This window comes from Notechis scutatus, chromosome 4, assembly GCF_049901735.1.
Source record: "Notechis scutatus isolate UNSWTSFEM ecotype Mainland chromosome 4, rNotScu1.2, whole genome shotgun sequence".
NCBI classification, from domain to species: domain Eukaryota; kingdom Metazoa; phylum Chordata; class Lepidosauria; order Squamata; family Elapidae; genus Notechis; species Notechis scutatus.
The window spans coordinates 74,490,897-74,503,071 of record NC_142012.1 but is presented as its reverse complement, the minus strand read 5'-3'; the positions used below and the strand labels follow the sequence as shown (position 1 = coordinate 74,503,071).

The 12,175-nt window shown below is 41.9% G+C and overlaps 1 protein-coding gene across 1 annotated transcript in view; it reads left to right on the top strand.

Annotated features, from left to right (window-relative positions):
• The window catches only part of BICC1 (BicC family RNA binding protein 1), a 127,924-nt gene that overhangs the window by 98,652 nt on the left and 17,097 nt on the right, over positions 1 to 12,175 (top strand). The window contains 5 exon segments of the mRNA XM_026674223.2: positions 3,976 to 4,107; positions 6,122 to 6,308; positions 7,888 to 8,046; positions 9,066 to 9,265; positions 10,543 to 10,684. Of these exon segments, the coding sequence (XP_026530008.2) occupies positions 3,976 to 4,107; positions 6,122 to 6,308; positions 7,888 to 8,046; positions 9,066 to 9,265; positions 10,543 to 10,684 (820 nt within the window).

Sequence of the window (12,175 nt, the reverse complement as noted above, 5' to 3'; positions counted from 1 at the left end):
TAGGGCTCAAAGGGAGAAACGGAGAAGGGAGCAACGTGGGTTGCGTGGCTTATGGAAGAGGAAAGGGCCCTGATTCTCTTCATTAGCCACAGCTGGGAATGAAAGTTTAAAAGAACTGAATGCTGACTGAGGCAGCTGCTGGGAGCAAACGTGACTTTATTCTGTGTTGTCTTTGCTTATCTGGGTTCCTGGCGTCTTTCCAACCATGTTGAGTTATTGCCGCGCCTTCGTGTCTGGAATTCCTTCTCCTGCCCTGCCAAACTAATTACCTCCATTTGGCTTGATTGGATTTATAGTTACAGTTTGTGCTGACCATGTTTTGGACTTGATTCTCTGCAGCCCAAGGCTGTTCCTGGGAGAGTTTTTCTCCAGCCAGAAAGTAACCAGGACATTGGGGGCCAAGTTGGAGCTAATAAAGGGACTCTTATTGATTATCTGACTGTGTTGTCTTTGTGCCACGCCCCTTTGGGTCATCACAGCAGTTGTTGACATGTGAATCTGGCTTCCTCATCGACTTTGCTTCTCAGAAGGTCACAAAAGTGGATCACACAGTCCCTTGGACACTGCAACCATCATAAATACAAGTCAGTTGCCAAGCATCTGAATTTTGATCATGTGACCACGAGGATGATGCAGTGGTTCTAAGTCTGAAAAAACAGTCATAAGTCAGTCTTTTCAGTGCTGTGGTAACTTTGAACGGTCATTAAATGAACTGTTGAAAGTCAAGGACTACCTGTACCAGTAATTGCATAATCTCTTTTATGGAAGAAAAAATTACCCAGAAAGTCTTGCTTGGCTGAAACTCCCTTACCCACATCACAAATTATATTTTTCTCCCCTTGGAGTAGGAGCCAGGCTCAAGAGTCCAAACCTAGGTTAGTTACCTCGGGATGTACTAGCTCTTAGCTACCCATACAGATAGCCTGTTAGTGTTAAGACTTAACGTAGTTTCCATGGTTTAGGAAAACGTGATCATGTTGTTATTGTTGTTGTTAGTTGCGAAGTCGTGTCCAACCCATTGTGACCCCATGGACAATGTTCCTCCAGGCCTTCCTGTCAGATAACAGATGACAGATAATCAGAGTTGGAAGGGACCTTGTAGGTCATCTAGTCCAAACCCCCGCCCATTTCTGACACCATTTCTGACAAATGGCAGTTCAATCTCTTCTTGAAAGACTCAAGTGATGGCGCTCCCACAACTCCCGAAGGCAAGGTGTTCCATTGGTTGATTGTTCTCACTGTCAGAAAGTTTCTCCTTATTTCCAGGTTAAATCTCTCCTTGTTCAATTTCCATCCATTATTCCTTGTGTGGCCTACAGGCACTTTAGAAAATAGCTTGACTCCTTCCTCTCAAATATTGGAAGGCTGCTATCATGTCTCCCCTGGTCCTTCTCTTTACTAGACTAGCCATGCCCAGTTCCTGTCACTTGAGACCTTCAAGAAGAGACTGGACTGCCTCCTGGACTGGACTGTAGGGTCTCCTGCTTGGGCGGGGGGGGGGGTTGGACTAGACGACCTATAAGGTCCCTTCCAACTCTGATTATCTGTTAACTGTTCTTCATATATTTTAGTCTCCAATCCCCTGATCATCCTGGTTGCTCTTCTCTGTACTTTTTCTAGAGTGTCAACATCTTTTTTATAATGTGGTGACCAAAATTGGATGCAGTACTCTAGGTGTGGTCTTACTAAGGCTTTATAGAGAAGTATTAGTACCTCACTTGATCTCAATTGTCCTCTATCATCTTCTGGAGTCCATTTAAGCTCATGGCAACTGCTTCAGTGACTCCATCCAGTCACCTCCTTCTCTGCTGTCTCCTTCTTCTATTGCCCTCAATTGTTCCCAGCATGAGGCTCTTCTCCAGTGAGTCCTTCCTTCCTTCTCATGAGGTGGCCAAAGTCTTTGAGTTTCATCTTCAGGATCTGGCCTTCTAAAGAGCAGTCAGGGTTGATTTCCTTTGGGACTGACCAGTTTGGTCACCTTGCAGTCCAAGGGACTCGCAGGAGTCTTCTCCAGCACCACGGTTCAAAGGCCTCAATTCTTCGGCACTCAGCCTTCCTTATGGCCCAACTTTCACAGCCATACATTGCAACTGGGAATTGCAATGTATGGAATCCCATTAAAGGATTCTGTGCCTCCCTCTGAAATCAGGGGCATTAAACCTGCTTTTCGTAACTCTGATGAGGCAGATATTTCAATTACCCATCTCAAGAATGGTTAGTCAGTTAGCTGGTACGATTTTCCAAAGCCAACAGAAGGCAAGAGAAGAAGCAATGGAAGAGGAAGAATCTGAACATCCATTTGTCTGAAATGGTGTAGGGTCTCCTGCTTGGGCAGGGGCTTGGACTAGAAGAGCTACAAGGTCCCTTCCAACTCTGTTATTTGAAAATTCCTGGGCCTCAAACAAGTGAAGTCTGACTGAATCCAGTCCAGAATTTCCTTTGAGTCTGAAGTTGTCTTGTGGGGTTTTGGAATTTGAAACTTGCAAAATGCAAAGAAGCTGTTGAAAGTTGCAATCCCATAATCCAAAGAGAGTAGCCACAAGCGTTCGCTAGATAGAATCACATAAACTTGTGGCTTGTGCATGCCTTGGATAGTCACTAACACTGCCGTTGTTTCTTTCAATGCAGCCAGGGAGCAAGCATTTTATGGGATGGTAAGACCTCGCTCTCTTTTTTATCTGTTCTGTAGTATTTTAATATTCAAACCTAGCATAAGGAGCCTCTGTGGCGCAGTGGTTAGAGTGCAGTACTACAAGCTACTTCTGCTGCAGCCAGCTGCCTACAATTTGGCAGTTCGAATCCCACCAGGCTCAAGGTTGACTCAGCCTTCCATTCTTCTGAGGTGGGTAAAATAAGGACCCAAATTGTTGGGGGCAATAGGCTGACTCTGTAAACCACTTAGAGAGGGCTGTAAAGCACTGTGAAGCGGTATATGACTCTAAGTGCTATTGCTATATGCCGTTCCACATTTAAGGCATACAGAACTGGAGCGTATCCAGAGGAATTCCTTGTAGAATGAAAGAGGCAAAAAAGAACACGAGCATCAACAGAAAGAGTTGGATGTAGACTAGAAGACTACCAAGGTCCCTTCCAACTCGGCTATTCTGTTAAAACATTAAGACTAAAGGGCAAGGCAGAACATTCCTCTTCAAAACATTTGAACAATTCTCAGTTGAATTAGAACTGTTCTTGATTGGTCCAGATGGCAATGAAATGAAATGATACAAATTGCAAATTTAGGAACAATATGGCTTTGATTGTTGAAAGTTATAACATTTTTCATCTCATCAGGTGTAGTGGGCTGGATTCGCTACATATTTTTTGTTTTTATGTGTTTTGCATGCTTGTTTCTGTTTCCAGTGCCAAATTGTCTTGCCTTTCTGGTTCTCACATATTCATTATTGGATTTTTCCATGTCTTGCAAGTTGACCAGGCAGTCTACTGCATGATCATAATAGGCCTGCATGCAAATAATTAGTTCATAAGAGTTTGTGTGTGTGTGTGTGTGTGTGTGTGTGTGTGTGTGTTTTCCTATTGCAGAAAGGATCAGAACATTTATTCCCAATAGATCTGCACGACTCTTGGTTTCAAAGAGGATCTTTAGAAGTTTTAGTTAACCCTCCATTTCAAAACTGTTGGGGCTCACTTAAGCAAAAGCTGAAGTTGTAAGTTCTTGGTTGTATAGTAGACCCTATCCAGATGTCATCAGGCATTGTGCATCTCCCATATTTTTGAACTGCTGGGAATTCAAACATCCTGAGAAATATACTCTTGTCAGTATGGAAATGTCAAACAACGGGTGTTTCTAGAGTCTAAAAACCTCTTGTTAGAAGGATCATGTGAGTAAAACATAGGAGAAGGGGTGTGTGTTTATGCTGGGAATGATGAACAGGAGATCATTATTCAACTGTGTGCTGCACAAAACAATGAAGGGCTTCCTGAACTTCATATTGGATTTTGCATTTAATTTTCCAGGGCTGCCTTCCTCTTGTGCTGATGTTTGATATGAAGGAAGAAATCGACGTAGAACCACATTTTATTACACAGCTGATGGAGCAGCTAGATGTCTTCATCAGTATTAAACCAAAGCCAAAACAGACGAGTAAGGTGAGTAGAACGGACTCTAGTTTTTCTGGACAAGGCTATGTTTAGCTTTTAACTATCCTGCTTGAAAGTTAAGCCAGCCCCCTTCTGGTCATTGGAGCAGGATGGCGCAGCAGTTAAAGACGCTGAGGTTGTCGGCTGGAAAGCTGGCAGCCCAGGTTCAAGACCCAAGCACCGTGCAACGGGGTGAGCTTCCATTCCTGCCCCAGCTCCTGCCCACCTAGCAGTCCGATAGCATGCAAATGCAGGTAGATAAATAGGTACACTTCAGCGGGAAAGCAGCAGCTTTCTGTGCACCTCGGTGTATAGTCTGGTTGGCCACAGGACCAGAGAGGTGTCTTAAGAGAATGGCTGGCTACCTTGTCTAAGAAACAGAGATGAATATTGGCCCCTTGTGTTGGACACAACTGAACAGAGGAAACTTCTACCTTTTTTTAACCTTCTGGTCATTGTAACAATAGAGTTATTATAATGAGAATTCTGTTTTAGAACCGAGTTGTTATGAATCCAGCGCTCGTTTAGTATTTACGTTGAAAGGGGAGAATATACAGCCCTGTCTCACTTCTTTTCCACTTGCTTACTCTTCTTTGTGTTGTTTTATATGAAGATAATGAGATGCTCTATGTTTCCAATTTTCCTAAGGACCCTTGAGAGTTTAACATGATTGACACTTATCAAAGAGCTTTCTATTGTCAGTGAAGCACGTATTGACTTATTTTGGGTATTATTTGGTTTTCTAAATAGGTCAGCACACATCAGCAATAATATGCCTTGTTCCTTGGCCTTTCCTAAAACTATCTTGAACATCTGGGCTCTAATTTGTGTTGGATGATCCTAAACATTATTTCACTGTCATGTGAAATTAAGTATATTATGTAATGATTTTCACACTGTTAAGTTTCCTTTCTGTGGTCTTGGTGTCTGTGTTATTTAACAGAAACAAGCTTATCTAATTACCACAGTGTAATAGCTAAGGTAAATAAAAAAAAGATCTTTATTAATTAGTAAACGATGTCTTTGAAATGACATCATCAGATTATATTTTTAATATCAAGTTAATTCCTACAAAAGAACAACAAAGTTTATCTTCAGTGTTGGACTGAAGCTTCCAAGAAAAACAGGGATGTAGCCAGTATCTCACTATTATGTAATTTTAAAGCTAAGAGAAACACAAGCAGGGAATAAAATCTGGCCAGATGTTTTTTTTTCAAAGTTCTTCTCAGCCCTGATCTTCTTAGGCTGATGTACACAACAAGGAAAGACTCCTCTGACAACTTGAAAGAGGCAGATAACAAACCAAGAGGCAGATTTAAATAAAGCAGCCATTGTTTTGTCAAGATGAACCAAACCAGTTCTTATCGTTCTACATCAAAACATGCTTTTTCATTGTCACAATTATTGTGGTGACTTATTTGTGAAGGAAAGTTGGTTAAATGTGGTGAGAAGCCTCAGAGTTCTAGAAAATGAGAAATCCAGTTTCTCTAGACCTATATGTTGGGGGGCGGGGGGAAACGTTATGGTCTGATATTTTTATTTGACTTGGAAAGCACTGTGATGTAATAAATTAGCAAACTCTCCGTAATTTCCCACAAAGTTCTCCACAAGGACAGGAATCTTGAGCTTAAAGTTTGGCTGCCTAAAGCAGAGATAACTACATTCATATCAGTGATCGGATATTGTTGGGTGGTGTGATTCTAAACAAGGCTGAAATGTTGAATGGACCTTTATACAAAGCCTCATTTATTTCCTCTTCTGAAATATTACAGAACAGGGATATTGTTTCAATGACTGTATATTGCAGCCAAAAATCCCGACCAAAGTGCACCCTACCATTCCAGATTTTTTTGTATAAATCAAAATATGTACTTTAGGAGCCACAACTACACACTTTCTGTTGCTACTAGGGGGAGCTTCCTTCAAGAGAGGATTTGTAAACAAGACTGGTGACTCTTGTCAATTGTCTGGAATTGTTTGAAATGTGTGTCAGAAATTCATACCCCGTGTTTTCTTTCCTCAGTCTGTGATCGTGAAAAGCGTTGAACGAAATGCCTTAAACATGTATGAAGCACGGAAATGTCTCCTGGGTCTGGAAAGCAGCGGTATTGCCGTAGCAACAAATCCCTGCCCCATCTCTTGCCCAGTTGGCCTTCCTTGTCCTGCCTTGGACATCTTGACCTCAGCTGGCCTTGGACTAACTGGACTTGGTATGATCTACAACCTCATATTTTCAGACCTCTTCAGAATGAGCTTTCAAGGTTTAAGACAGGGATGTTCAACCTTGGCGACTTTAAAACGTGAGGATTTCAACTCCCAGAGTTGAATTCGTGGCTGGCTGGGGAATTCTGGGAGTCGAAGCCCACAGGTCTTGAAGTGGCCAAGGTTGGGCATCCCTGGTTTATGGATTTATTTGAAAAGTAGGTAGAATAACAGCTTTGACATGTAAAATTATGTTGATATGTGTGTGTTTTCCCCCTTGTACTCAAGAAAAAACAATACTGCATCAGAGTGTTTACAGCTACTATTGTGAGACAACCCAGGAGCAAAACACAGAACACAGAGGCCTTGTCTTTTAACAGTGGTTTATATACAAGGCTGCTATATACATATATACATGTGTTAGGCAAATACCAGGCAGGCAATCAATCTTCAACTCTATGTGGAGAACTACAATGGAGATAGAACGCGAGAAGAAAAAGATGCCTTCACATGGCCTCCCTTATATAGACAGCTTCTTAAAGCGGCAGTATCCTTCTGACTCATCTTCAGTTCATCATCTTGGCTTACAGCCTTACAGCAGCTGGTCAGCTATTAAATCTTCATTACCTTAGCATACTGAAAGGAAAACATCTGTTTAACTCAAGGATCCTCAAACTTGGCAAGTTTAAGTCATGTGGACTTCAACTCCCAGAATCCCTGAGCTAACATGATTGGAGGAGGAATTCTGGGAGTTGAAGTCCACAAGTCTTAAAGCTGTCAAGTTTGAAGACTCTGGTTTAACTGATGAGAGGATGTAGAAGAATTAGAGAAGCACTTGGAAATGTGAAGTAGGGATTTGTGGAGGTAGGGAGGTTGTGAACAATGAAGGAAGAATTGCAGTCACAGATGTTAAGATGTAGTTGTTGAGTTAAGTGGCCACGGGCTATCTGAATAAAGCCTTGATGATCTGTTTCCAAGGTAGACTATTGACTAAACTTCTTTGAAGAACAAAACAGAAGGACTGGGTGAATCCCATTTCTTGTCTCAAAGATGCTTTTTCAAAAGGGAACTGGCATTCTTTGTTTTTTTTCCGAAGACATTTCACTTCTCATCCAAGAAGCTTCTTTAGTTCAGAACCGAAGAAGCTTCTTGGATGAGAAGTGAAACGTCTTCAAACAAAAACAAAGAAAGTCCAGTTGCCTCTTGAAAAAACACCTTTGGGACAACCATGGCCTAGATGACTTAGAATATCCATAGGCAAACCCCATTTCTTGTTAGGAGCAACATCCAAGGAGAGAAGTAGGCATCTTGACCATCTTAGAGCAGGGGTCTCCAACCTTGGCAACTTTAAACCTGGTGGACTTCAACTCCCAGCTGGCTGGGGAATTCTGGGAGTTGAAGTCCACCAGGTTTAAAGTTGCCAAGGTTGGAGACCCCCTACTCTAGAGTGGATCTTCCTTAAGTGTTTTCATCATCCAAAAGAAGAGTAAAATCACTCCTTCAGTTTTGCATCGGTCCTTAAAATCATTGGTTGTGCATCTACAGGGGTGTAAAATCTCTTTTACTTGTTGTTGGTTTTTTTTATAGGTCTTTTGGGTCCAACCACTTTATCTGTCAACACATCCACACCTCCAAACTCCCTCCTAAACGCTCTCAATAGTTCGATTAGTCCTTTGCAGAGTCCAAGTTCAAACACGCCAAGTTCAACTTTCTGGGCTTCCTCAATCGCTAATACAAGCACTACAGGTTGGTATTTTGGGTTTAAATTGGAGACATTTTGAATAGAGCAATCCTTGCATTTCCCCTCACTCCCCCCCAAGCATGCAGAAACAGGACATTAAAATGATGCCACTATTTCAAGACACCACGATTGTAAGATGGTATCATCTGAGTCCTTGGGACTCCCAGATGGGCATAGAGTGTAGCTGCTCATTTCATTGTGGTTTGTGCTTTGCCTCCAGAAGATCCTAATTTAATCCTTGGCATTTCAAGGACCTCATGAAACAAAATCTGTCCTAGGGAGTTTAAGGCAATGCTGGGCTGCTCAGATCCTATTCTTTGCACTCTTGCTCGGCTGAATTGCAAGTCAACTACAGGCCGTCCTTGTCTTACAACTACTTGTTGATGCTGAAAAAGGTGACTTACAAGTGGTCCTCACACTTAACTCTCAATTTTATTTCATTCGATAATTAAAACACAAAATCCAAAAACAAAAAAAATTAAACAGAGATGAAGCAAAACTAGACAAAAACATTTTTTTAAAATGTGAATTAAAAAAATTATAAAAGACCCAAACACACATTATCCCCCCACCCCAGCTGACAAATCTATTGCAACAATATTAGCTTTCCTCCCTTGCAAAGCAGGTCCAAAATGTATGCATCTCTTTGCAAGCCAGTTGACTTCCCTCACTGCTTGCAACCCATTGCAACATCTGCCATAATCAGGTGATCAAATTCCAGGTACTTGGCAACTGGCACAACGGTTGCAGCATCCCAGGATCACAAGATCGCCATTTTTTGACCTTCCCAGCCAGTTTCAGAAAGTCAGAGGGAAAATCTGGATTTGCTTAATGCCTAAGGGATTCACTGAACTGCAGCAAAAATGGTTGTACAATCGGGTGTAACTCACGTAATGATGACCTCGCTTAGTGTTGGAAGTTCCCAGTTGTGGTTGTAAGTTGAGGACTCCCTGTATCTGCTTGGAACTTTAGATGTCTTCAATCTCAACAGAAATGAGGCAGAACCTGTGATGTTTTCTTCCAGGTTTCTCTGCTATTCCTCACCTGATGATGCCACCCAATGCACAAGCCACGTTAACCAGTATCTTGTTATCCGGAGTGCCCAATTATAGTCAAAGCACACCATCTCCTCCTCCTGGCTTAACTCCTGTTGATATTCACGTGAATGGCATGCAAGTGGAGAATAAGAAAAACCCAACCTCGTCATTGAATGGTCATGTAAAGGTAAACAAATGACCCCAGAGTAGAACTAGCATATATTCATGAGAGAGTAAATTCCAACTAACTAAGCAGAATTTTCTTTTGTGCACATTCTGTGTAATAGCAATACCATTTAGACTTATATAGAGCTTTACAGCAGCGGTTGCCAACCGGTGGGCCACAAGAAAATTTTGGTGGGCTGCAGAGAAATGTCACCCCCATAGCAATTAATCCAGGCTGTGCAGAAACATAAGGCTATGCCGCCCACATGGCCTGCGGGAACCCTCCCCACCCACTCACTCCTTACCTGGCAAACTTGTCTGCTAAGTTGCTATTTTGCCTCTCCCCCCCCCCCACCATCAGCTGTTCTGCTGTGCCAGGAGATTTAGATTAGCTAGGAAGCAGGAAATGTTTGGATTTCTTGCTTTCTGGCTAGTCTTTAGATCTTCGGCTCTGCTTTTAAGCACAGCTGAACCTCCCTTAGGACTGAAGGTTCTATTATTCAGAGCAGACTCAAGCAAATTTTATGTGACAGACTGAGCTAGCCGATGGCAGATAGATAGATCTCTGAATGAATCTGTGATTCTGTGAGCAACTCAATCTGCCTGCCTGCTTTGCCTGCTTTTGGGTAAAAGTTGCTCTTTTTTATATAAAAAATTCAATATTTATATAAATATTTATAATATAATATAATACTTATAATACAAGCTATGCCCAGCCAGTCACATGACCACCAAGCCACACCCACAAATTAGGCCATGCCCACAGAACTGGTTAATGGTCCCTGTTTAGAAAGCAAAAGCGGGCATGAATCAGTTGCCAAGTCAATGGGTGAGATTCTCAGTGGTTCCTATAAAACCCCCTGAGGCACACTTGACGGGTGGGTGGGGGTTTCATAGAAATCATGCAGAAGTGCCCCCCCCTTGATTAAGTTTCTGATGTATATGTTCAATACTGATGATTTGGTTCTATGAGACAATGTGAAATGCTGCATTTTAGCACCTTAGATAGATAGATAGATAGATAGATAGATAGATAGATAGATAGATAGATAGATAGATGATAGATAGATAGATAGATAGATAGATAGATAGATAGATAGATAGATAGATAGATAGATAGATAGATACTGGGTATCCACAGGCAGGTGAGGTGGGAGTAAAATTATAAGATCACCTGTTTGCTTTTTGTTTTTGTTTTTTCATGAAAAAGAGATGTTAAGTAATGAAGGAAAGTCATTAATGGACTTTCTTTTTTCAAAGTCTAAGATGATTAAACCTAGGTTAAACATACTGTTCCAGACCTCAGCTATGAAGTATCCTGCATTCTCTGCCACAGCTCTTGGTGAAAATGTATTAAGTGCAAACCACAGTGATCCTTCTCGGACGATTGGTAACCATAATGCCCCTGAACCAGTGACGGCCAAGACAAACTCTGGCGAAGGTATAACCAAAACTACCCTGGTGTGTGCTCTGATGTTGCATCATCACTGTAGGAGGACAGTGCAACCTCTTGGGCTGTTTAAGAAGGGTGGTGGGAAGACCACCTGAGTATTTCTGTTCTAAAAATAAAAAATATGTCTCGATTAAAAGTTGCTCCAGATCAAATGATCAAAACATTCCTAAAATATCTGTTTCCAGGCATGGCCCAAAATAATTTTTTGGGTGGTTTGATTCAGAATAACAAACCATAACGGTCTAATACAAATATGAAATTTGGGTTTAAAAGTGCTTCGTTGGTGAATCTGAATGCTTCAAGAGGGCTTTGTTCTAAACTAACTTCTCAAATGCAGAGGAGTGAGAAACTCAAGATTAGAGCAAATTAGGGAACAGAAGTTTTAAATTTCTTATCCTCCCCGCAAAACAGGAACTTTGGAATTTTGAGGTTCATGTGAACAGCCTAGAATGGTTTCCCTTTGAACTGGGCTGGAAACACTGCCCCAAAGGGGAAGTTATATACAGAGCTATAAATTTTATTTGTGTTAATGCCATTTATAAACAATAGAGGTAGTCTTTCATAGCAAAATAGTGGCCCGTGTGTTTTAATACTTGTACATGGGACTCAACACATGATTTAAAAAAAAAATCTCATTCTTTGTCTGTTCCTGTGTTAATAAAGACTAGATATTTCAGTCTTTAGGAAATTTCTGGATCCTAAGATATAAAGATGGCCGTGAACAGTTTGTTATGAAATGACCCAAACTAGCCGAAAAAGAACCCCAAGCCCTTTTAATCACAACAATTCCTCTTTTAATGAAGTGGAAATTTTATGATGGTTTTCTCCACATGTCCTGTGATGACCCGGGGCATGGCACAAGGCAACACAGTCAGATAATCAGTAGGAGTAATCAGTAGGAGCCCCTTTATTAGCTCCCAATGTCCTGGTTATCTTCTGGGCTGGAGAAAAACTCTCCCAGGAACAGCCTTTGACTGAAGAGAATCAAGTCCAAAACGTGGTCAACAAAAACTGTAACTATAAGTCCAATCAAGGCAAGATTAGTCCAGCAGGACAAGAGAAGGAATTCCAGACGTGAAGGAACGGCAGTAATTCAACATGGTTGGGAGGATGCCAGGAACGCAGATAACCAAAATCAACACAAGATAAATTCACATTTGTTCTCAGCAGACACCGCACTCAGCTTGCATCTCTTTTAAACTCTCATTCCCAGGTGTGGCTAATAAAAGGAATCAGGGCCCTTTCCTCCCCCGTAAGCCATGCAACCCACGTTGCTCCCTTCTCCATTCCTCCCTGCATGCCCTAGGGTGAAGAGGGGGTGGGCCTGGGTCTTCCTCTGAACTTCCTCTCCCTTGTACGACCTCTCCCCTGCTCTGCCCAGCCAGACTTTACCCTTCCCCAGTTTCCCACACAGCCAACGGAGCCACACTCCCACTCCCTGTCAGTTGTTCATCTTTCTCCTTGGATTCAGACTCTGAC